The sequence below is a fragment of the Papaver somniferum genome, chromosome 11 (genome assembly GCF_003573695.1).
Source record: "Papaver somniferum cultivar HN1 chromosome 11, ASM357369v1, whole genome shotgun sequence".
NCBI classification, from domain to species: domain Eukaryota; kingdom Viridiplantae; phylum Streptophyta; class Magnoliopsida; order Ranunculales; family Papaveraceae; genus Papaver; species Papaver somniferum.
Genome location: NC_039368.1, coordinates 120,744,398 through 120,771,367, shown reverse-complemented (window position 1 = coordinate 120,771,367; position 26,970 = coordinate 120,744,398). Strand labels below are relative to the sequence as shown.

General features: G+C 38.9%; 3 protein-coding genes across 3 annotated transcripts; 2 read left to right on the top strand and 1 right to left on the bottom strand.

Moving 5' to 3' along the window:
* The first annotated feature begins 2,332 nt into the window (after positions 1-2,332).
* Positions 2,333-10,402, top strand: LOC113321339 (xanthine dehydrogenase 1-like). The gene is made up of 14 exons (XM_026569230.1): positions 2,333-2,859; positions 3,571-3,670; positions 3,993-4,101; positions 4,193-5,716; positions 6,167-6,409; positions 6,533-6,847; positions 6,974-7,213; positions 7,384-7,668; positions 7,784-8,005; positions 8,190-8,351; positions 8,451-8,585; positions 9,304-9,540; positions 9,747-9,920; positions 10,018-10,402. Exons 1-14 carry the CDS (start codon positions 2,712-2,714, stop codon positions 10,258-10,260), a joined length of 4,137 nt encoding a protein of 1,378 aa, XP_026425015.1. The 5' UTR covers positions 2,333-2,711; the 3' UTR covers positions 10,261-10,402.
* Positions 10,403-11,047: 645 nt separating this feature from the next.
* LOC113325031 (DNA-directed RNA polymerase I subunit 1-like) lies at positions 11,048-13,143 on the bottom strand. Its single transcript, XM_026573271.1, has 4 exons — positions 13,068-13,143; positions 12,723-12,916; positions 12,291-12,554; positions 11,048-11,167 (listed from the first exon to the last, which is right to left on the bottom strand). The coding sequence occupies exons 2-4, from the start codon at positions 12,837-12,839 to the stop codon at positions 11,048-11,050; spliced, it is 501 nt and encodes a 166-aa protein (XP_026429056.1). The 5' UTR covers positions 12,840-12,916; positions 13,068-13,143.
* Positions 13,144-25,908: 12,765 nt separating this feature from the next.
* LOC113325030 (protein NYNRIN-like) lies at positions 25,909-26,676 on the top strand. The gene has a single exon (XM_026573270.1). The coding sequence runs from the start codon at positions 25,909-25,911 to the stop codon at positions 26,674-26,676; it is 768 nt and encodes a 255-aa protein (XP_026429055.1).
* Positions 26,677-26,970: the final 294 nt, after the last annotated feature.

The following is a 26,970-nucleotide window of genomic DNA, read 5'->3' as shown; positions in this document are numbered from 1 at the left end:
CACGGACCTTTGGTCTATACATATTAATTGTGCAAAAAAAAGAGAAAAACTTTATACACAATCAGGTACACGAACCTTTAGTTTGACATGGTGATTTTATTGGTTTTTGTCGATGCAAATTTCCAAATGAAATTAGGTGGTATACTTGGCACCCTCTCCTTTTCAGTTTCAGCCGGGCAATGCTGTAACAAACGGCAAATGACTTTCTGATCATATTTTATTCTTATAGTCTTTTATTTCAATTCCCTTAGTAATTGCATTCATTCTTATCTTTCTAATCCGAATGACATCTCAATTACATAAATCCTTGTGAGAACGAACAGAACTAACGATATATTAGTTGTCAGTATCAGTGAGAAATAAATGAAGTAATTTGTTGCGCTCATGACACCCATCAAATTTAAGCGTCGTTAGGGAGCAGCTGCTAATTGATTTGTTATTTATTTTAACTCATTTTAGTGTTTTAAAATATGTTTCATTAGTGTTTTTAGGCTTTTAGTTTGTTTGTTTTTGTTCCGGTGGTGTTGGCAACTCATTCAAGGTGTTCGCCACTTTTCAAAAGCAGGTGGAAAATCTGCAAACATGTGGTAAGTTTCACCTTCGTTTTTATTTTTAGATTTTAGTTAGATTTTATTATATTTATTTTCTCTCTCTTAGGTGTAGTCAAGTTTGCTTTCGAAAATAACATGTACGATACACAAGATCAATTATATAATAATGATAATCAGTATGGTTTTCAATCTCATTCTTACAACAACTACCATTCATAATAGAGGTATAATCCTTTGGTGATTTTCAATATTCCACGGGTTCTTTTGGTTATTCTCATGCATAGGAACAACCTTGTGGAAGGTATATAAGTGAATAATCACAAGAATAGGAGGATAGTTACGCTTCTAATCATATTTCTTTATGTGTTGGTGAACACATGTGTACCATGATAGAAGACTTCAAGGAAAAATGATTGAAGATTTTCAAAAAAGGGATGAATCAGCCATGAACTTCACAAAGGTGTGGATAACTTGAAAATACATGGATCAAAGCCAAAACTGCCCTAACCCAGTAATGAATAAGAAGAATTTTAGCAACAAAGCCAGAACTATGCCTTTACCAAGTAATGAATATGATGATTCTGAAGATAATCAACCTTAGGAAATCCTTGAAACGATGATGAAGTTATAACAACTCAAAATCATAATAAAAATCATTTGCCTATTCAAAAGGAGGATACATGGTATAATGAAACTAATGTTCTAAACGATGTAATGTAACACATCAGAGTGATGAAGAATATATGGATTACAATGTGTTTAGAGCAAGGTCTATGAAATAAGTTTGATGCTCAACACATTCTTTCGAAATGAATGAGTCCATCGAAAAGAGCTAATTTGATGCCACCATGGGTAAGGGAAACACCCCCGTTACCCCAAACACTTTTAGATAATCTTTCATATGAAAGCGTATGCCAGAGTGAAGTCTAGGAGGTTGAAGATCAGATGCTGAAATAATAATTGATTTGGGCTGATCCTTAGTTGCCCAAGTATTTATCGATTTTTTTATTATATCACGAGCCTATTAGTTTAAAATAATAAATTTAAACAAGATTGAACACTTTATATGGTTTTTTTAATTTTTCAATTTGTAGGATTGATTTCACTTCAACGAGCAGATTATTAGCTGTTTAGGGTGCTCCTTTTATTTCCTCATAGTCCAAGTAACAATCTTTTCACTCAGTTCTCGTTAGGTTTGATAGTATATACAATGTCAAAAAACACTTATTTCACAACCTTTGCTTAAAAGTGGTAGGGGACCCACCATTTACTCCAAAAGAGTTCTCCTAGAAAGCACTGACACTGACGCATGGACCAGCAGAATTCAAAATCATCAGGATAAGGATACGTTTATATATCAATGAAATAATTTTTATATACTAAGATTATAGTGTTATAGTATATCAAATATATTAATCACACAAATACATGAAAAAAACGCCGTCGTTAGGTTATCCCACGTGTAGAAGAATTAACTATTATATACTAATTTTCGCGACACTAGATTACTTAACTGGTAAAATAGAATATAAATTTTTACACGTGTGTCGTGTGGATGTCCGATATCTCATACACATCCCGTATCCGACTTACATATAACACGGACATGACACCTATGCTGATGTATCGGTGCTTCACCGGTGTTCATCATTCCCGAATTTTTTTATCTATTTATTTTTCCTGGTCTAGAATCACTCGCATCCCATACATATAGCCTATTTTGGAGAATCGTGCCTTGTATACACGAGCGCTTAACTAATGGTCACAACACAACAGCTAGCTCTATCAACGATGCCGTTGTTTCCCTCAGAGAAGTCCCCAACAGGCGAACATCTTCTGATGTTCACAACAAACCCCCTTGTGATAAATGCCACCTGCTATCCATAAAAAAGAAAAAGAAAAGTATTACATCACTGTCAATAATGGATTTATTCAAATAACCGACCCTTTTACTAATAATAAACTGAATCTGATGTACATCAACAAATCATTTCCGTGCAGTATATTCCTACTTCCCTTTCTGAGCTTCTTGATTCATTTCTCTTCTGATTAGAAACCAAAATTAGCGGTGCCGCTTAGTTCTATTAAAGAGGAGTAGCAGCAGATACTCACAAACCAAAACAAACTTGTTTGGTGTGATTTTGATTTTGAATCCAGACGATGGGATCGTTGAAAACTGATGAAGATGATTTAGTAATAAGTGGTAGTGTCGACGAGTCAAAACAGGAAGCAATTATTTATGTTAATGGTGTTCGTAGAATACTTCCCAATGGATTAGCTCACTTTACAGTTCTTGAATATCTCAGAGGTAACTAACTGCCCACTTTTGAAATTTTGCTTGATGATGTATTTTTTGATTTTTGTCGGGCTAATTAGATAAGTTATAGTACTGGGTCATTCTTGATTTGAGCTGAAGAAAGTCAATTTCTTGGCTCTTATATTAAATAATATAGTGCAAGTGATGAGTGCTATTTACTTTAACATGGCATCTTCTTTAATTGCTTGTCTGAACATATTGTGGGATAATCACAATGAACATTTGACCTTTAAGCCAAGAATACATTCATGTTTTTAGAGGGTCCATCCAAGGTACATCATTTATTATATTGACATTGACTCATACTCGGTGACTATAAGTCCCATGATTGGATAAGGACTTCAATCTTGAGTTGTTGCTATTGTATTGTTGATGAATTGGAATTATTGAGTTAGCACCGTTGGGAACGTAGTTGTAGATCATGGTACAGTTTCATTATGAAGAAAGGCATGCTTAGTTAGCTTCTAGATATATCTCTAACAATATGATCATCCTAAAGGCTAAAGCTTTTTCAGTGAACTATTAGTGTAATGGTAGAAGTATCATATTATATATTGAGATGAATGCATGGGATGCTGGGATAAATCCTATTTTACGGTTTCACGCCCTAAATCTGAAACAAAGATGTTTTCTGTTTGCTGTATAAATGATCTGATGTCCTTGTATTAACATGTCTGGATACTTCTTTTATCTGGACTCCAGATATAGGTCTGACAGGAACCAAGCTTGGCTGTGGCGAAGGTGGTTGTGGGGCTTGTACAGTGATGGTTTCTTATTTTGATCAATTATCAAAGAAGACTGTGTGAGTGAACTGGTACTTCTTTAATTTTACATACGGAACTGTCAATTTCAAAGTACACTGTGTGAGTGAACTGATATCGTAACAGCTTTTTATTACCCTCGTTTCCTTCTGTAACTTATCCCCATGCCCAACAAGGAATCATATTAAGTACAACTAATATGCACATACTTGCACATTCACAACGTAAGTGTTACTTGCTGCTAGCAATTTAGTAGAAATGAGAGAATCCCGACCAATCATATAATATCATCAAGCTGATGCTTGACACCTTCATCGAAAATAAATTTCCATATCCTAATTGCTCTCCTTATGCAAACTGCAGACACAGTGCAGTAAATGCATGCTTGACTCCTCTTTATTCTGTAGAAGGAATGCATGTCATTACTGTAGAGGGCATTGGGAACCGTCGACAAGGCTTGCACCCTGTCCAGGTTTAATAATATTTTACATCACTGGTTGTAATTCTTATTGAAATAAAAGTTAAAGCTGATGAATCATATTGAACACTGAACTGAACCGCAGGAGACAATGGCGCGCTCTCATGGATCACAATGTGGATTTTGTACTCCAGGTTTTATCATGTCCATGTATGCATTATTGAGGTCGAATCGGGGATGTCCCAGTGAAGAACAAATAGAGGAGAGCCTTGGTGGAAATTTATGTCGTTGCACAGGGTACAGGCCAATTATTGATGCATTTAGGGTCTTTGCTAAAACTGATAACATCTTGTACGTTGATAATGGAAAGCCTTGTTCTTCAGAAAGTCCTTCAGGGAGTGAATTTATTTGCCCCTCTACTGGGAAGCCATGTTCTTGTGGAACGAAGGTAATAAATGATGATAACTGTACGCCAGACTCTGAAAATTGTAACAGCATTTATAAGCCTGTTTCGTACAATGAGATAGATGGTAGCTCCTACCGGGAGAAAGAACATATTTTCCCTCCGGAGCTTCTACTGAGGAGATTAAAGCCGTTGAGTTTGACTGGATTTGGTGGGATTAAGTGGTATCGCGCCCTCAGACTCCAACATGTGTTGGATTTGAAGTCAAAATATCCTGATGCAAAGTTTGTAATTGGTAACACGGAAGTAGGAATTGAGATGAAGCTAAAGGGTCTCAAGTACCAGGCCTTAGTTTCTGTTGCTCATGTACCTGAGCTTAACAATTTAAATGTCAAGGATGACGGATTGGAGATTGGTGCTTCTATAAGGTTAAGTGATCTCCACAAGTTTCTTAAAAAGGTGTCTGCAGAACGTGCTTGTCATGAAACTTCGGCTTGTAGAGCTTTTGTTGAACAAATAAAATGGTTTGCTGGAAAACAAATTAGAAATGTTGCATCTGTTGGTGGAAATATCTGTACTGCTAGTCCAATATCAGATTTAAACCCACTATGGATGGCTGCTGGAGCAAGGTTTCAAGTGATTGACTGCAGTGGAAACATCAGAACGGTCAATGCAAAAGATTTCTTTTTAGGGTACCGCAAAGTAGATCTGGCTAGCAATGAGATTTTATTCTCGATTTTTTTACCATGGACTAGGCAGTATGAGTATGTTAAAGAATTCAAGCAAGCTCATCGGAGGGAAGATGATATTGCCCTAGTAAATGCTGGAATGCGTGTTTTCCTCGAAAAGACTAGTGAAGGTAGTTGGGCAGTTGCCGATGCCTCCATTGTTTATGGTGGGGTGGCTCCTGTTTCTCTAAGTGCATCGAAAACTGAAGTGCTACTTACTGGAAAAATTTGGGGTCAGGGTCTTATCCAAGATGCTCTGAGAGAACTGAGAGAAGACATTGTGATTAAAGATGGTGCACCTGGTGGAATGGTGGAATTCCGGAGATCATTAACATTAAGTTTCTTTTTCAAGTTTTGCCTGTGGGTTTCACATCAAATGGAGGGGGAACAATCCTTCAAGGAAACTGTACCATTGTCCTATCTGTCGGCCGTACAGTCTTTCTGCAGGCCATTTCCTACAGCAAGTCAGAATTATGATATAACGAAACTAGGCACCGCTGTGGGTTTACCTGAGATTCATCTCTCATCAAGACTCCAGGTTTTTCTTGAGACCATGAACTCGTATAATTTTCAATTTGGCAAGAAATCCATGCTGTATTTTTTAACAATTACATTTTCATCTGAAGTGTCATTCTGATTCTTACATTTACTATGTACAAGTGTCTGAACTCTGGAGTATGCATGTTTTTTTCTTTCAATTCGTTAATAATGCTGTGCAAGCTTATAAATGTATCATTTGTGAGCATTGATTTTAGTTATCAGCTGGATGACATAGCTAAAATAGAATGTCCCAGGATATAAATTATTTGTCAAAATAGAATGTCCAAGGATTGCGACCCAACGGTAAATGTTTAGGCAAGTTACAAGAGGTCCGTTTATTGTTGGCCTTAATACTTCATTGCCATTGTTGGCGGCAATGAAGTTTTTTGTCAAGTTCCCAAGAGGTGTTTCAAGGTGTTAATTTGTCGAAGTTCATAACTATTTTCAGGTAACTGGAGACGCTGAGTATGTGGACGATACAGCCACGCCTCCTGACTGTTTGCATGCTGCTTTAATCTTGAGCCGAAAGCCTCATGCTCGTATAGTCTCGATAGATGATTCAGAAGCCAAATCCTCTCCTGGGTTTGCAGGTTTATTTCTTGCTAAAGATCTACCCGGAGGTAATACAATCGGTCCAGTTGTTCATGATGAAGAACTCTTTGCTTCAGAGTTCGTTACTTGTGTCGGTCAGGTATGAAGCGTTCAGTGTCTTGACACTTATGATTTTACATTCTCTTCTAGTTCAAGTTTTTGCCTTCTGTACTATACAGTCTTCACTGCCTCTAACAGTCCTTTCTGTTTTGCTTTTAATCAGCTTATAGGGGTAGTTGTGGCTGATACGCATGACAATGCAAAATTAGCGGCACGGAAGGTCCATGTCGAGTATGAAGAGCTGCCTTCAGTTCTATCCATAAAGGATGCCCTAAAATCGAACAGTTATCATCCTAATACTGAAAGATTCTTGATAAAAGGGGATGTAGATCTCTGTCTTAAATCAGGTGAATGTGACAAAATTATAGAAGGTGAGGTTCATATTGGAGGTCAAGAGCATTTCTATTTCGAGACGCAGGGCACTTTGGTATGGACATTGGATGGTGGCAATGAAGTCCATATGATATCATCTACTCAAGTAAGTTGTTTCATCAAAAGAAGTTCTAGTCAAGTAGGTCATATATCTTCGAGCTAGCCCATTTTTAGTTATTGTTTTTGTGTGATTTCAAGTTTCAGTTTTTCTTATACTTACAGTCCTTTGCAGGCCATTCAGAAACACCAGATTTATGTTTCTCATGTTCTTGGACTTCCAATGTCAAAAGTTGTCTGCAAGACCAAGCGAATCGGTGGAGGGTTTGGTGGGAAGGAGACGAGGTCAGCCATCATTGCCGCTGCAGCTTCTGTACCGTCCTATCTTTTAAATCGACCAGTAAAACTTATATTAGACCGTGATGTAGACATGATGATAACTGGTCAACGTCATAGCTTCCTCGGGAAGTACAAGGTACTAATTTTGGGACTGAAGTGAAATGCTGTTTCTTAAGAAGTACTCTTCGGCATGACATAATGTTCTTCCTACATTGACTTGTGAAGTATTATCTTTTAGTGCTTGTTTTACATTTCATAGAGTCTTTTACATCCTGTTAGCTTCACAAGTACTATTTTCTTTTGAAGGTTGGATTCACAAATGAAGGACGGATGCTGGGGTTAGACCTTGAGATCTATAACAATGCTGGAAATTCACTCGATTTGTCACTGCCAATCCTAGAACGCGCCATGTTTCATTCAGATAACGTCTATGACATACCAAACATGAGAGTTAGAGGAAGGGTCTGCTATACAAATATGCCAAGTAACACAGCTTTCCGGGGATTTGGTGGACCACAGGGAATGCTTGTTGCGGAAAACTGGATTCAACGAGTTGCCGTGGAACTCAAGAAAAGCCCTGAAGAGATTCGAGTTAAGTGTTCTCTAGTTGCACTGCTTTTAAGTTTGCAGGAAACCTGTATTTTGATAGATCATTGCTTCTTTATGTTTACAAATCTAACTTATGTAAAAATCTATTTATTCTCAGGAAATTAATTTTCAGAAGGAAGGTTATGTTTTGCATTATGGTCAGGAACTTCAGAACTTTACAGTGCCCCGGATTTGGGATGAACTTAAATCATCGTGCGACTTCATAGAGGCTCGAAAGGAAGCTGATCAATTTAACCTTCAAAATCGCTGGAAGAAGCGTGGAATTGCCATGATTCCCACAAAGTTCGGTATCTCTTTCACATCGAAGTTCATGAACCAGGTAAACTTTTTAATGAACCTTTACTTGTACCCGTTTCATTGAATCTCGATTTTGTGACTTATTTAGGCTTCATCTCTTAGTAGTAACTGGGGATCTCCACTTCAGCATCTTGAAATGGGGATTGATATTTCGTAGTCCTCAAACAGAGAAAAGAACATGCTCATGGTCTTTCTAATGAATACAGGCAGGTGCTCTTGTGCAAGTCTATACTGATGGGACTGTTTTAGTGACACATGGGGGTGTAGAGATGGGACAAGGTCTACACACAAAGGTTGCTCAAATTGCCGCTTCATCTTTCCATCTTCCGCTCAATTCTATATTTATTTCAGAAACAAGTACTGACAAGGTAATTTTCACAACTAAGTAACTTGTATGACATCAATGTGAAAATTAGCACTTTCTGTTTTGATTTCCTTATGCTGTGATATTCCATCATTTTGTTAAGGTCCCAAATTCATCACCAACAGCAGCTTCTGCAAGTTCAGATATGTACGGGGCAGCAGTTTTGGATGCCTGTGAGCAAATAAAAGCTCGGATGGAGCCTATTGCCTCTAGAAATAAGCATAATTCCTTTGCTGAGGTAATCCTATCTTTACATCATGTATTTGTTTGCTTAAATTCTTACAGCAACAATGTCATGTCTTGAGATATAAAAGAATAGCACAATTTTTTTAAAGTTTTTTTGGTGAGATTGATCTATTGAAATGAAACACAAGTGTTAAATGATGTTACCAACACTGGGAAAACCCTGTCCGGACAAAAGACCCAAAAGAGTATGAAACTCGTACACATGTTCCAAATACTTCCTCAAGTCCATTCCCATGTCCAGGAAACTCACCGGGTGGTGGTGGGTGGGGGGGTGGGGAGATTCTAGTTTTTGTGCTGTTGTGATTTTGTCTCGGTGAAGATGTATCCAAAATGTAATTGAATAAACCTGTTTTTGTTTGGAGTAGATTCAGGATCTTGTTGGGCAATAGTTTTTTTTTCTGGTACGATATCCTGTTTGTACTACTACTTTCCCTAAGTTATGCCTCAACCAACTTGGGATTCCAACTATGATCTTAGTTATTTCACTAACATGTTTGCTCCCTGGTTTTATTTGAAAGCCAAATTTCTTGCATCATCTTTTATTTTACTTTTCAATTTTCATCTGATTGAAACCCAGCAACATAGCATCGGTTTATGGAGTTCCATAAATATGTTTCTTGTTCATCGCAATTTGGTTCCTCTTTTCTTGGTTGATAAGAGATTTAAAGTTGATACATTGAGTTAATGTGCTGCATGGTTCATGTTATCAGTTGGCATTGGCGTGTTACTTCGAACGCATAGATCTTTCTGCTCATGGATTTTACAAAACACCTGATATCGGTTTTGATTGGAACACTGGTAAAGGATCCCCTTTTAGTTATTTCACTTATGGAGCTGCATTTGCTGAGGTTGAGATAGATACATTAACTGGAGATTTCCACACAAGGACGGCCAATATTATTATGGATCTTGGACATTCCATCAACCCTGCCATCGACATTGGACAGGTATATTGCTGATTATCAGTTTCAGTTTCAACTCAAGTTCTCTATTTACTTGTGTTAGCTCATTAGTGCAAGATCATTTCTTCTTCTTTTTCTTGGTGAGGGGGTTGAGTGACTTGGGTTACTGGGTTGAATTTGTGGGTCCCTTAGATCATACTTGACAGATTGTCTCTTCTGGTGACAAATTGCTATAATCTGTCATCTTGTAGATTGAAGGTGCTTTTGTACAAGGCTTGGGTTGGGTTGCCTTGGAAGAGCTGAAATGGGGAGATGCAGATCACAAATGGATCCCACCTGGCCATCTCTACACCTGTGGCCCGGGAACTTACAAACTTCCTTCGGTGAATGATATTCCTCTCAATTTCAATGTTTCACTTCTGAAGGTAAACAGATTATACAACTCTAGCAAAGATAACTTTAATATTTTGGTTTGGAGTTACTAATTACATTCCTTTCGTTATTGGATTCAATATTAAACAGGATGCTCCAAATCCGAAGGCAATACACTCATCTAAAGCTGTAGGGGAGCCTCCATTTTTCCTTGCCACCTCAGTGTTTTTCGCTATTAAAGATGCAATTACAGCAGCCAGAGCAGAGGTGGGACTTAATGAATGGTTTCCTCTAGATAATCCAGCAACTCCAGAAAGAATTCGGATGGCTTGTGCGGATGATTTAACTAAACCCTTCGCTGGACCAGATTATCGCCCGAAACTGAGCGTGTAATTTGCCATGACAGGTTGTGTATAAATTTGTACAATGAGTGAACGAGTTAAAAGAAGAAGAGAAAATGTAGTTCAAACCTTTCTTTACTATAATCAATTCTGCTGAGAAGTAATGTTAGTTATTCACTTGATGTATTTGGTTCTATTTTCTGTTTCTTTTGTGATTTTGCACCAAATAATCAGAACTGCTCCACCGGGAATAATCAGAACTGCTCCACGGGTAGGCTCACAATCGGCAAGGTTTTTCAACTACGATGAACACATTCACATAAACTTGTTGCGGGCTTCGCCGTTGCACCCGTCATCAGACTACCCGAAAGGGGAATAACCCTAGTAGCCCCTAATTAATCCAATGAGCCAAACATCGAGATTTCATTAAAATCTGTGTTTATCAAATACCCCCAAACTTATTATTTGCTAGTCCTCGAGCAAAACTAATCTAGAAAATAAAATGACTACACTTAGCACGTGCAGCAAGCTGTTAGACCGCTAGGTAGCTCTAGCGGAGGAGTGTTGTCTCCGGAGGGTTTACCAGAGGTGTTCCCACAAAACCTTTACTACAGACCCTAGCTATCTACGCAGAACCTTGGAGGGCACTAAAGAATCTCCTTGGTTGGCATACAATCATTGACTGTAGGAGGAAGTATCCTGATGCGAAATTCCAATTATTGTACACGAGTTTGCACTCAGCATACTAAAATTCATATATAAGTGACAGAGCTCTACTCAGATAGTTTCTGCAAACTTTAAATCCAGTACCCAAACATATGCAATGCATTTTTAAACAGTCATAAAATAGAGGAAAAAAGGATATTAAACCTGCAATTTGCGTAATGCATACGCAGTGTTTTCTCCCCCTTCAGAACACGGACAACATGAGCCATAATACTTGGTTTGTGAAGTGTTGGCTGTCAATAATAAATGACTCCAGATAAAGTGAGCCAAGAAGCAATTAGAAACACTTCTCAAGCATTATCAGCTAAGAATTCAGATAATTCCAGAGTAATTCATTTTTTCACCATAATGAACACCTGCAGTATCACTCTCTAAGTAGTTCTCTTCGCACTCTTTGGGGAAAAAACACCCCTACAGTGCAAACGATTAATGGCGTCTATTCCCCAGGATTCAACGATCACAATCCGGTAAGAGAGCACTCTCTAGTTCGGGATTCTAATGAACAAAATGATATTAGCACACGGCAGGTAAAGAAAGAAAGAAAGATTACTGACGAGAACTAGAGAGAGATTTTGTTGTCTCCGAAAGGTGATACTCTATATGTATATATAGAGTTTGAACAGATGCGTCTGTTAGGTTGAAACCCAAGTATGCGCCTGTTCACTTCCATGCATTTGTTAACCAATCATCACTTATGTTCACCAACGGGTGCTATCGTATGTTATACATAGACTTAGATTATACACATTTGGTATTTCGAGCCGAGTATACCTCTCCTATCTATATCTTGAAATATATGTTGGTAAGCGTTTCGCTTCGACCATGTTTATCTTTACCTAGTGACGAAAGTCATGATATGTTTCAATCACTTTGAAAATTACTTTGACGAGAAATGGTGTAACAATTATATAACGTCCTCTAAGAATATTTCAATGGTTGGAATGAGAGTTTAGATTACATAACCAATGATGGACATAAGTATTGTTGTGGAAACACATATGTGCATAAGTCCTATCCCTTGAACCAGAGTTTGCGAACTTTGTTGATCAAGAGAAACCGGAAGCATGGCTTGTTGCCAAGTCCGCGAACTCCCGAACTTCACATCCTGAGAAATTCTGCTGGAGTTGACAAACTAGTTGCGTGAGTACCAGTCCGCGAAACCACCTGATGATTATTGGTCCAACTAATTCAACAGAGGCTCATCTACGTTACTCTTCAACCACAACACTGATAGATGTAACTCAACTTGTTGGTTAAACCTAGTTACACAATATACACAAACAGTGCAATATACAAAACAGAAATGTTCATCTAACAAGAGACGAACTCATTGAAATTTCTCAAGATATGCTGTACCTGTCTATTGACGAGCACTATATCTCCATCTCGTAAATGGCGGTACACCACCTTTCCTTCAAGTTCTTGCTCAACACTCCTGCCAGTTTGTGTAAGGACTCCTCTCGAAGTGGGTAACTTCCTTGCATATGCAAATCGCTTTTGCTTAGCTTTTGGCAATTTAACACTTGAATACTTATCTACATAGTGTGTAGCTCCGGGATGTTCCTCACCGCCGGTGAGGATAGCCTCCTTCAGTTTGTTAACATTCCAAGGCGTCACTCTCTGTAGAATCAAGAAATGGACAAAAATGGATCATGTTCAAGCAACAAATCCAAATATAAAGGTATACCAAGTCAGGTTGTTTGAGAGTTAGAAAGGGCGTTTCAAATTTCAATCATGAAATGAAGGCATACATGATGGTGATGAAAGACGAAAAAAGCTAAACCCCACCTCTGGATACGTCAAATTCAGCGCAAAGCAAGGAGGAATTCCAATTTCATTGACTGCTAAATAGGGATCTGGAGAAATGACAGACCGACATGCATGATTAACCCTCTTTCCCATCATTTTTTGCCGAAAAAGACCCTCCTTCTTCTCCAGCAGCTGACATATTCCTCCATTAGCCGCACTATCCTTGGCACCTCCTGAATAATGAAAAAGTTTGTAGCAAATAAGGAGATTAATTTAAATAATGCTTGAACTGTGATGTATAAATATCATATGAAAATACATATACACACACAGAAGAAAAGAGGAGAGGTTAACTATAGGAGGGAGGGTTATGAGGGAAATTACGTCTATCGGAAGAGACTACATTAAAGAGAAAAGAGAAGGGGGGGAAAATGCAGAAGTATGGAGATGCACACTGTCTGTGATCTGTTGGACTGAGATTATGTTACCAGTTTGAGGTTGAGCACTGCTGAGGATGTGGATAAGAAAGTTGAGCAGGTACTGTTAATTACAGAGAAATAGGGTGTTGGCCTGAGTCTGGAGATGCTGTTGACTTGATATAATGAAGCAATACATAGAAGGAATGTAATGGTGCTTCAATGGTGGTACTTGAACTGATTTGGTTGGAGAAATGGTAGTAGGATGGGTTAGTATGACCTTGGATTTGTTTTCATCACTGTACTAATTATGTCTACATGCCACCACCATAATTGAATCATCATACTGCATTTTCTTCATCATACGGTGATGAAATGGGATTGTGCTGCTGCTGGTATTGAAGGTTTAGCTGAGATTTGAGTAATGGTGGAATTATAAGATAAGCTGTTGTGGAATATGGAACTGTGAATGGTGACATGTACAAAACTTTGCCATGGCGTGATTCCCAGGTAAGCAGTCCACAGGGCATATCAGAGTCCACATGTACACAGTCTATCTTGACTTATCCGAGTTAAATCAGCGATACATGCTTAAATTTCCGATTCAAAGGACTAGTAATTCTTTTTACTTCCTCTTAACGGTGTTAACTTTCCATACATCGATTTTGGTCAAAAGTTGCCTAATTTTGTAAGAAATAAAAAAAGAGGCTTACTTTTGTAAACCATTAAAAAAAGAGGCCTGGATTTGTGAAAAGCCCATTTTTAAAGTACTCTTTTGCATAATTTATCCAGGTTGTTGTTGATTGTATTATTAAAGATTTAATTACAAGTTCTTGAAGAACTATATCTATGGAGTTTGCAATTACTTTCAGTAATTTTATTACTTACACAGACAAATAAAGCACAAGCTATTAATACTATTAATTGTCTTAACTGAAGAGAACCAATAAGGACTCGATCTAAAAGAACCAATGAAAGAGTGACACGTGAAAGTGATGACATCTAGCATACACTCATAGGTCCAGGCTGTCACATATATCCAAACTGTAATAATCAGACAGAGAGTGCTGTAAGAAAAGTGTCACTGAACTGCATTGTTATCAACCCCCTCAAGTTGTAGTGTGCTACAGAAAGAACCTTCAACTTATCCCTAAGATAACCAAATCTTGGTGCAGAGAGACCTTTGGTGAAGATGTCTGCCAGTTTCTCAAGAGTACAGATGTAGGAAACCTGCAAAGCCTTCGCCTGCACTAGCTCAAGAACAAAGTGAAAATCAACAACCATGTGTTTCATTCAACTGTGAAAAACGGGGTTAGAAGAATAAGAGATAGCAATCTGGTTATCTCAATGAAGTATAAGAGCCATAGGAATGAAAATATGAAGATCTAAAAGCACATTCAAAACCTATATATGTCAATAATTTTTAAAATTAGTGTTTGGTAAAAAAAATAATCAAAGTGCTTTTGATCCAAAGCATTTCCAAATTCCTGAACTTTTAAAAGCCGGGGATGAGGAGCTTTTTAAAAGCTACAAAAGTATAAGCTTTGGTCCCCACCTAAAATTAATGTTTGCTTTATTTTTTTATCCCTATTTTATTTTATAAATGACAAAAGTTACCCTTAAATTTATATACAATCTATTTTTTATTTTCAAACTATTTTCTATACCATTTCAATTAATTTGTCAATAATAAAAATAAAAACAAATATTAAACAATTGTATTTCTCTCTCTTCCGATGGTTTTTCCGGTGACTCTCCTGGCGATGAAAACCAAGTTCTATCACCGGATTTACCATGTTTTTCATCCGCGTTTTTGTTTTTCAATTGTTTTGGTTTGGTTTTTGCAACCTAGACTTGATGTTTTTCATTCCATTTGGTTTTCTGCGTGTTCTTCTTTTAGGGTTTACTTTTTTGTTTTAGGTTTTTTGGTTAATCTTCAATGCCCAGGCATACCAGAGCTTCCTCATCTCATCTTCAGTCGCTGTCCTCCCTTTCTCCTCATACTGAAGCTTCTCGGAGTTCTTTGAATGGTTCCATTTCGACTATTGAAGTCGCTGCTATTAACGATGGTAACTGCCAATTCCCTTACAAGAATATAGATAGCTGCAACAATGATATGAATGGCAGAGGATATGCCAAGGGGTCCTTTTTCCGACATCTGCAGGACAGACACTTCTTCTCTACCGATAACCAAAGCCTTTGCAGAAATATGATCTCCGCCGATTTACATGTTTACCTTGCTTGGGAGCAGGTTCTGTTGCTTTTACGCAATTGACTATGTGGTCAATGCATGCAGATACATGCCTGGAAGATGTCGTGTAAAGGCCAGGACGGTACAATTCACAGTACGGTTGCACTGTAGAGTTTCTCATTCATGGTTTGAAGAAACCTGCACTGTAGAGTTTCTCATTCATGGTTTGAAGAAACCATGGAGTGTAGTGAGTTTGTTGGAAGAACTTTGAATGGTTTTGCAGAGTCAGTTAAGGAGAGTATTGCAGGAGGTAGCATTTTAGGGAAGGATGTTGTTAGTACTGAGTTGGTTTCACTTTATCCAGAATTGCTTAATGCAGCCTTCCAAAGACAGTTCACAACTGTTGCTTCTATTCCTCATCAATGCAGGCTAACCTTCTCGACAGTTCTGAAAACTTGCTTGGACAAGGTTTTAGCTAGTCCGGCCAATGTTTCTTCTTGGATTCAGCTCATTCTCTTACCTTTGTGTACCTTGTCTTTATACCGTCCTAAGAACTCGGCTGAAGAGAGATCTGTTAAGAGGAAACATCTCCAGGTAGCTACTATTCAGCAGGCTCTTTTGACCTGGAAGGAGCCCAATGGTTGCTACATTTTGCTTGACAGATTGCTGCACTCGCCAATTCGTCTACGGGCTGCTAAACATGATGGAAAGACTACACAGGATGGGAAAAAGAAGCATGATTCTGGTACTTTAATCGCCTTCCAAAAGAAGATTAGTTGCGGACATTATGCTGCTATAATCCGTGTGCTGTCTTCGAATGGCTTTGCTCCTCGTGATGAAAATACTTTGATTGAACTGCAGTCCAAACACCCTCCTGCTCCTCTTCCTTTTATTCTATCTGAAGCAGTCATCTGCGACCCCGTCATGGTTGATTCCAAAGAAGTTCCTGGATCCATCAAGAGTTTCCCAAAGGGCACTTCTTGTGGACGTGATGGCCTGCGCGCTCAGCATCTTATTGATGCGCTCAGTAGGACAGTAGCGGCAGTGGCGGATGAGTTGCTGACGTCAATTACTGGGGTTGTCAACCGTTGGTTGGCAGGCATATGCCATAATGTTTTAGGCGAATACATTGCTAGCGCACCACTTACGCCTTTGCTCAAGCCCGGGGGTGGGCTCAGACCTATTGTGGTTGGTACTGTTTGGCGTCGATTGGTCTATAAGGTGGAAACCTTCTCTATTGGGAAGACTATGACGTCTTATTTAGGAGATCATCAATTTGGTGTTGGTGTGCCTGTTGGGGGTAGGGGTACTTTACATGCTGTAAATGGGCTGTTTGGAGTTGAAAGGTCGTTCAGATAAGATGTCAATGTTGCTTATTGACTTCTCTAATGCGTTCAACATGGTGAGTAGATCTCATCTCATCAAGGAGGTTAGTCTTCTGTGTACAAGTATTTCTCGTTGGGTTGAATTTTGTTATGCCAAGCCTGCCAAACTTTATTAAGATCAATATATTTTGTCTTCTGCGGGCACAATCCCAAGTCTTCTAAAAGAAGTTCTCATCACCTCTACAAATGAGATACAACATACTTCAGCCCATGGGTTTACAAAAACGTACCAATGAGTGAGGAATGGGATAATACTTCCTCAACGAAAGATGTTCGTCTATGTCTCTTCTACAACATACCAAAAGGGCGTATAAATCGGACATACGAGCTGAAAGATATGGCCTTTACCGCCAGGTCTACGAAATCTGAAAAATTTGTACGGGATTATAAATTACAAATGTGCACGCTTTGTTGGCTGACCTATACAACTCCAAATTGAGTGATTCTTTTCTCATGTGATAACTCAGTCTCTTAGCTTCAAAAGTTGGGGTCAAGCATCGAATTCCGACGTCGTATGAGGTTCCTACAGCTTCCAGAGCATACAACATGCAGGCAACAATTCTTGGACGGGATTCTATAACTTCCATAGTCGATCGGTGTCCACCAAGTCTTTCCATCAAGTCCTTCATCAAGGAACCTCGAACTTCGACCACCTAGGTCTTTGCATCAATTTTTCTATCCGGGTCCTCTATCTAGGTCTTGCTGGAAGAAGGGAAAACGAAAGGGAGATATTTAACAAAATACTGGGGACTGACGGTCCACTGATCATGATGATCAGTTTCATAGTCCAAGACCCGTGGCACCAGACTGTCATGTGCTAATCATTCATCATAAAAGGAATGCTACGACCAGGACATGCAACCATGGTCATTACATCATCCCCTCTTGAGAGCAAGATAGCACTGCAAGCACCATGCTCATGTATCAATCAAGAGTTCCTGATCTCAAATGACTCAATAACATTAAAATCCTTCACCAACCGTTCAATACACAAGTGAATGGTCTAAAGACACAACAAGAGTGTTTTACAACAAGCTTGTCTAAGATGATTTTACACTGTCACGCACAAAGCAGCAAGCTGGGAGAAATTGGTGAAGAATCTAGGGATGGGTCATATACCATTCTCTTCATATGGATGTCCTCTACAACATATCCAAAATTCACAGAAATTGGAGGAATGAGCAAAAAGATGTGGCCAAAACTTTGGACTACATGACAGTTGAAAATTTTCTGAAAACCTCATGGAAGTTTACTGTTTCGTCAATTTCGGACCTTAAACGTGTTCAAAATCCGAAAATCTTCTCTGTTAAAGCTTGGAAATTTTCCGAGGATGAAGAAACATGGGTAGATCACGAAAGTCCGACATCGGAAGAAGATTCTACAGAATTTTCAATGAAGACCTGACTTCTGAATTTTATGATGACGAATTATGATGAAATTCTTCATTCATCTACATCTGAATCAGAAGCTACGCCTTCCGCGCGAGATCAGACTTCATCTTCAGCCGCTAGTCTCATTTGCTGAAGCCGGCGGCGTTTTGCTGATAAGATGCAAGCCTTTCATCTTCATCTTTCCTTTTCAGTAATAACTCATCTCGTCCCTGCTTCTCTTCTGCATCCTCTAAGGCTAAGAAAGCATTGATTCCACCACGGACGACTCCCAGATGATCGAGAGACATACAATGCATCAGCTTTCCAGCGTCTCTGAAAGGTCGATTCACCTCGGCATGAGCATCTGCAGAAGTCTTCATCTTTGACTTGATATTTCTAGAGCGTTCCCCGGAAGGGCCAGAAGAGTGGTTGTAACCAGAAGTCACCACTATCTGAGGCGAAAGACATGGAGTCATGGATATACCAATAACAAACGCGTAACAAAATGGTAACAATCCAACTCTTACCTATTTACAATTTCACTAGCTGTAGTGATTATAACGTCAGAATTTCGAAAACTTGCTCGTTCCCTCAAACCTGCAAAGACGAGAAAAATTCATTATATTCAAAATCATGACTTGATTTTCATAAAACCGTGAACAATCCACGTGAATTTTAACATCCACTGGTTTTTCAAAAACAAGATAGATGTCCATTCTACAATTGTGAAAGCTTACATACATACACTATTTCGCCATGTATAATTGTCTACTTTCAACAGTTTTTCAAAATCAAAACATTGGTTTTACAAAAATATATATATTTAACGTGAAACTCACGTAAGTTTGAAAAATAACATATATATATATATATATGTTTTTACTCCCTCGCGCGAGCATCTGTCTTTGAAGCAGAGTATACTTTCAAAGATTTCTGAAAGCTCGAAGATAAAAAAAATTTCATGAAAGCTCATAAACAAAATTTTATTACTAACAGACGCACGTCTGTTCAAAAAAAAAAAATCTCTCGTACGAGCATCCACCTTTGAAACGAGAGTTTATTCCACTTTGTGAAATCTCACTATTTAAAAAATAAAATTTTGTTTTTCGCGAAAGCTCATAGACAAAATCTTTATGATTAGACTCAGGTCTATTTTGTTTGTTTCTTAAACTAACGAACGAACGTCCGTGCTAAAACGGATTCCTTTCTTGGGCCCGGATCCGTGAATCCGAAAACGACCAAGGTCCCGTCGTCAAAATCAGCGGTTCAACACCAATTTATACTCATTAGACGATGCTCTATCATGCCACTGGGATCTTCATTCAAACTGTGGTTTGCTCGTACTATCGAAAATCCGGTAACGTCTTAACTTACGACTAAGTTCAATTGGTTCTATTGTTTGTAATTGGAAAATCACCATTTGATGCTGACTGAGGAACATGACTGTTCCTCACTAAGCAGGGAACTTAATGTAGATGGTGGATTTTCGACAAGGGCTAAAATCGTAAACCCATAATTATATATACTCCTGATCTAACAATCAGACGAGTATTGAGGCTCATGTCTCTTATCAAAAGCGTGAAAACTCATGCCACGAGAATCTCTGACTGAGAATACTGTCTCTCAGAGTATATGTAGATGTGTAGTCTATCAGCTGAGGCAACGGCATATCTCATGAATAATGAGTAATTTCAGTGATCACTTCCATATAGAATCGCAATATTAGACGGCTCTTAGACAGCTTGCCTGCTAGTATAGAGCAATAACGTCTTCAGGATGTAACAATGTTTTCCCTGACTGTATATAAGAAATATGACGCTTCAACAAGCTCATATCACTCAACTCCTGAATAATTAATGCTCCTAGACGATCGTACTAGTCTACTTAACAATAATGCACTGACGAGCACATGAACGCACGAACGCGCATTTCAAAATACGACGGGACGATGAACCTATGCAAAATAGGAAAGAAAATAATAAATAATAAAATATAAATCAAGGCGCTGAGGGATTGGGCCCACAGGCCGGCCGGTCGTGCCGTGGCCAATCCCACACCTAATTGTATATTTTATCATATTTTTTACTATTTTCCTTGATCTCATGAAAATCCCTTCATTTGAACAAATATCCTTCGTTTTAAGGAAACTCCTCAGTTCCATGGTGTTTCCTTCGCATCAAAGAAATAATATAAAATTGGGAAAGGTGTCGTAGGACCGTGTATACTAGCCGACCGGCTATTCCCTAGTGACGGCCGGTCCCATACCTCATGATTCCTCATTATTTTATTATTATTTTCCCTAATCTCATGAAAACTCCTTAATCTCATGGTATTTCCTTCAAATCATGAAAAAATAATATAAAATTAGGGAAACTCGTGGGACTGGGTCCTAGCCGGCCGGTCATGCCCAATCCGGTCCCACGCGCCCTTTATTTTATTATTATTTTTATGTTTCCTTGATTTCATGGTATTTCCTTCAAATTATGAAAATTCCTTCAAATCATGGAAATAATACATAAAATTAGGGAAAACTCACGGGACCGGGCCCTAGCCGGCCGACCATGCCCAAGTCGGTCCCACACGGCCTTATTTTATTATTATTATATTATTTATTTCCTTCATCTCATGGAAACTCTTTCACTTCAAGGAAAATTCCTTTATTTCAACAAACTCTTTGGTTTCATGATATTTTCATAAAATCATGAAAAATACAATAAAATTAGGAAAAATGCTATTGGACCGGGCTCATTGGACGGCTGGCCATGCCTTAGCCGTAGTCGGTCCCACTCTTCATGATTTCTTCATTTTATTATTTTTCCTTCATCTCATGAAGTTTCCTCAGTTTCAACAAAAATCCATGATTTCTTCATATTTTCCCAAATGATTGCTCAAATGCACATTAGAAAATATCAAAATTCTCAGGACTGATACGCGAACACTTTGGTGACGTGAGCATACTACCTTTACCGACCAAGGGTGACTCTTTGGCTTGCAAGATGCCGGTCCCATATATTTTCATCATTTGACCTAATTTGTTCATATTAGGTCCAAACTCTTCCGAATCATTTCGGGACTTCATAAAATGATCGTCATTCGATCCAATGAGCACCCAGGGGCCGGTTTCATGACCCCTTGGTCGGTCCCTCATCCCATCATAATTAATTGGGTTTTATCACCTAAGGCTCAGACGAGCATTATTTTAATAAATGATTAAACCTGTATTTAATCATCTTTTATTCAATATCTTCAAGGGACTTTGATATTTTGCTCACTGGAGCATTTGGGTGCTACATGGTTGATTCATCATCCTATGGTCCCTCCTTCATTCCATGGTTAATTTTCAATAAATCATCAATTTATCATCAATTGATCGAATTAGGGTTTTGAGTCCAAGGTTCATAATCCCAGATTCAAACGCTAATAATTTTACGTTGATCTCATTATACTCGGTCTAGTCGCCAGTATCTTAATTTAATATTTTATCTGGTCACTCTACCAATTATTCATCAAACGAGCAACATTTTCTCAGATGAGAAATATTTGCTCAAACCAAGGAATATTGTTTCAACTCTCAATATTCAACAATTCATCGAATGAGCAATATTTTCTCACCTTAACTATCGACGTTTACTTGAGAATTATACCTCTGTCTCAACAGACATGTTCAATTCATGAGATTCCGAACATTTATAAATCATGTTCAACTCAGCAATACATGGACTCATCGTCCCATGAAGTCAGCAACTGACTAACTAAATACACGTCTGCCTTGCAGACTCCACAATCACGAGACATCAATCGCGTCACATTGGGGGATATTAACTAGGGTTTTGGTATGGTGGTCTACGACACGTGTGTTCATACACATGATGAGAATGTGAGAAAGTCGTGCAATCAGTTGAAGTAGTTAACAAAGTAGTGGATGGAAAATCGACCAAGTCTCCGCACGTTGAGCAACTGGTTTTAACACACGATTTCTATTTATCCACTCTTTGATTCCACCAACTGTCACACTTCATGGGATCATGGTGTTTACAATTCTGTCAATATAAATAAGTCTCTGAATCATGATTGAAGAACAATACAATCTTACGTCAAACAGACAACATGAGATTAACAACTCAACGTCTGAGCAAATTCAATCATTCAGAACTTATCTTATTTTCAGAATACACAACATACCTACAATCTTCGATTACAATTGATCTCACACATTTCTCAGCTTCCCTCCTACAGATCGACCCATCCTCTATTGTGACCGAATTTACTCTAGAACGGCCATTGTCTTGGTTTAGGCCGGAGTACTACAGATTGATCTCTCGAATTCAAGGCACTCCCTTCTTGCAGTGCATCTGTGTGAGGTTTGACAGTTCACTCGTTTCAAGAAGTTTCCTCCGTACGGTCGTCTCCTCAATTCCATAAAAACCAGCAACTCGTTTTGCCCCATATACACAACAGAAATTCTCGGGTTTGAGAACTTCGGCAGTTCGCGGACTTGGCTCACGCCATTCTTCCGGTTCTCTTGATCAACAAAGTTCGCAAACTTTGGTTCAAGGAATAGGACTTATCATAAATTTGTTTCCACAACAATGCTTATGTACACCATTGGTTATGTAATCTAAACTCTCATTTCAATCATTGAAACATTCTTAGAGAACGTTATATAGTTGTTACACCATTTATCGTCAAAGCAATATTCAAGATGATTGAAACATATCATGACTTTCGTCACATGGTAAAGATAAACTTGGTTAAAGCGAAAAGCTTACCAACTCATATTTCGAGATATAGATAGGCGAGGTATACTCGGCTCGAAATACCAAATGTGTATAATCAAAGTCTATATATATAGCATACGACTTCTTGTCTCAAAGATTAGGAGATAGAGTAGATAGACTTTTGAGTGATAGATAAGTTCAAGTCTTCACATACCTTTTTGTCGAGAAGTTCCATCGGTTCCTTGAGTAGTTCTTCTACTTGTATGATGAATCGCCATGAAGTCCTTGAGCTCAACTACACTTTCTATCCTAGTCCGAGACTTAGCTATAATAGACTAGAAATCAAGACTTATAGTTTTGATCACTAACATTGACAAACATGCTTGAGGTAGCAACCATGCGAATTCGACCGAGCAATGCTATAACACCATCGGCTAATTAGGAAATGATTGAGGCGACCCCAATAATATAAGTAACACAAGAAAAGGCGGATTCATCAATGACAGGTGAAGAAATAATGGAAAATTTATCTGAGGAAGAGATTAAGGCTGACCTAACTCTTGACGGATTGGAAGAAATAAATCTGGGAACAATAGATTAACCTCGTTGCGTTCGCATCAACAAACTATTACAAGGAGAAAAAAGAGATAGAATGATTGAGATACTACGGGAATATCGGAATGTGTTTGTATTTACATACGATGAAATGCCCGGCTTGGACAGCAGCCTAATAGCGCACAACTTAAGCGTCTCGCCTGAATACAAACCAGTAAAACAGAAGAGCCACAATTTTCCTGAGAAGATAGAATTAGCCATCAAGGAGGGGGTGGAGAAAATACTCAAAGATAAATTTATCAAGCCAATCCAGTATCCAGTATGGCTGGCGAACATCGTGCCAGTAGAAAATAAGAATGGTAAAATCCGGTGTTTTGTTGACTATCGAGATCTGAACCGAGCCTGCCCTAAAGATGATTTCCTGGTGCCAAACATAGATGTGATGGTGAACAACACAAGCGGGTATGACATGTTTTTGTTTATGGATGGTTTTTGCGGATATAATCAAGTAAAGATGGCTGCGGAGAACGCTCATAAAACAGCCTTCCAAACACCGAATGGAAATTTCTACTACGTGATGATGTCGTTTGGACTAAAGAACGTGGGGAAACCTACCATCGGGAAATGGTGGCTATTTTTCATGAATTTATGCACCAGATAATGAAAGTATACATAGATAATGTTGTGGTCAAGTCAAAAGCACGAGAAGATCATCTGAGTCATTTGAGACGCGTCTTCGATAGATGTAGAAAATACCGTTTAAAGATGAATCCCCTCAAATGCGCTTTTGGAGTCACCTATGGAAAATTTCTGGGGTTTGTTCTAACGAACATAGGAATACAAATTGATCCGGATAAGGTACAAGATATAACTACCATGAGATCACCTGCAAACAAGAAGGAGCTACAGGCTTTTATTGGAAGAATATCCTATGTCCAGAGATTTATCCCTGGATTGGCACAATTATTATCCGCGTTTCACCATGATTGAAAAAGAATATACTATATGAATGGGGAGATGACCAAGAGCGGGATTTTAAAAAACTCAAGGAATGTTTAATTAGCACGAGGATATTACGGCCACCCGTCAAAGGTGAACCTCTCTACCTGTGCACAGCATACACTAACATGGATATCAGAGCGTTTCTAGATCAATACCTCGGCAACGATCAGTTATGTCCAATCCATTATATTAGTAGAGGGTTTAAATATGCGAAATTCAGATATTTTTAAGCGGAGCAGGCATGCCTGGCGCTCATATACGCTACACAAAAGTTGCGGTCCTACTTGCTTACGCATAAGACTATAGTAGTAGCGGCTGCTAACCCAATTGCCTATCTAGCAACAAAGCCAATCATATCCGGAAGAACGGATCGATGGCTATTATAGTTTTCCGAGTTTGAGTTTAAATATCAACGACCTAAGGGAGTGCGCGGACAAGCATTCTCCGATCTACTAGCAGCGTTTCCGGGAACAGATATGACGGATATAAACGATGAAATACCTGGAGAAGTAGCGGAAGCTGTAGAAGAGGAGCGTTGGTCCATGTTCTTCGATGGATCGTCCTATGGTTCTTTTGGAGGAGCGGTGATAGTATTCGAGACTCCAAAGAAGGAATTACTATCGTTCGCTTTCAAATTAGATTTTGAATGTAGTAATAACGTGGCTGAATATGAAGCGTTAGTCCTAGGATTTCTCATGGCGGAAGAGATCAACTTGGGAGCAATAGACATTAAAGGGGACTCAAAACTAGTCACCAATCAAGTATCATGTGATTTCCAGGTAAAAGAGGCGCACTTAGCCCCTTATCGAGCGGAGGCTCAGGAATTGATAGCAAAAAGGGGAAGCACTGTCATTGAGCATACAAGAAGGTCCACTAATAAACATGCCGATGCATTAGCTACTATGGTGACAAAGTTACAATTAAATGGAGCGGAGGAGGGCACAGTACTGGTGAAAAGAAGAACACAGCCCAACACATGGAACGAAGATGCGGTATTTGAAAAAAAGATGATTGGAGGACGGATTACATTGAAGATTTAACCAAAGAAGCGGATGAACAAATATTGCCAGTCAAGGTGTTAAAAATAATCGTCATAATCATAGGAGCACTGTATTATCGAACATCCGAAGGAGACTTATCACGATGTGTAGGACGAATAGAAGCACACGAGATATTGAACCGCGTCCAAAAGGAATCATGCGTACAAACAGGTGAAATCCCGTTATACCGTCTCTTATAAAGAATGGGAGTATATTGGCCAAGCATGGAGGCACAAGCGGCGACAATACAGAACAAATGCAAAGACTGTCAAGCACCTCCACAACAAGAGGAAGTGTGCAGCATAGAAATGGGCGATGGGAGACAACCTTATATAGATTTTATCCGCGATGAGCGTTTGCCGCAAAATAGGCAGGAAGTGCTTAAAATTCAAAGGAAAGTTGCTCGATTATTCATCAGAGAAGGATTGTTATATAGGAGAAGCTATGGAGATGCAATATTACGATACCTATCTCAGGAAGAAGCGGAACATCAAGGCATGCGGAAACTCTTCCTATAACTCTATGAAGGCGGATTATATATGCCTACAATGAAATTTGACACCGCGGAACATGTGCGGAAACTCCAACAATGCCAGAGTCATGGTACGCTAATCCGAGCGCCTCACACACTAATGCACAACGTCGTCACTCCCTGGCCTTTCCATAGTTGGGCTCTTGATATTATCGGACAGATAAGTCTCATCTCATCCAGGCGACACAAGTATATTATCACCGTGACAGAATTTTCTTCAAAATGGGTAGAAGTTATTCCTCTGCGAGATTACTCTGCAGCCACCATCGCAGCATTTATTAAAGAACACATCATATGCCGATTCGGTGCGCCAATGATCATCCGATCGGACAATGCGACTTCTTTTGTCAATAAAGACGTTAAAGAGTTGTTGGATAAATATGGAATTAAATTCCACACTTCAATTGTCTATTACCCACAAGGGAATGGGCAGGCAGAAGCGACCAACAAGACATTGTTGAGGATATTAAGCAGATTAGTATATGATCATCATCGGAGCTGGCAAGAGCAGTTATCACTTGCACCCTGGGCTTATCGCATTTCTGAAAGGAGTTCGACAGGAGCGTCACCATACTCCCTAGTGTATGGTGAGGACGCTATTTTACCAGCGGAAATTGCAATTCCATCAACGCGAGCAGCATTGGCTAGCTTGACCACCCCAGATGAAGTTAGCCGATTTTCTCACCTTGATACTCTCGAAGAACGAAGGGAGAAGGATGAACGATTCGCGGAAAAGTATAGGCAACGGACAACAAGGTATGATAACCAAAAGGTGAAGGAATGAACCTTCTCAGAAAACGATGTAGTTCTAAAAATCGCCTCACACGTCCAGCGTAATGCAAAGGCAGGAAAGTTCGCCGCCAACTGGCAAGGCCCTTACATGATCGACAAAGATGCAGAAAGAGGATACTACTACCTCAAGCGGATAAATGGATCGTGAATCAATACCCCTATTAATGGTAAAGGGTTGAAAGCTTATTATGCGTAACACCTCAAATGTACGCCGGATGGTTTGAATAATAAATTATTTCCTTATATATTAAATTGATTTCCCATGACTAAACAATAAGCAAAACGA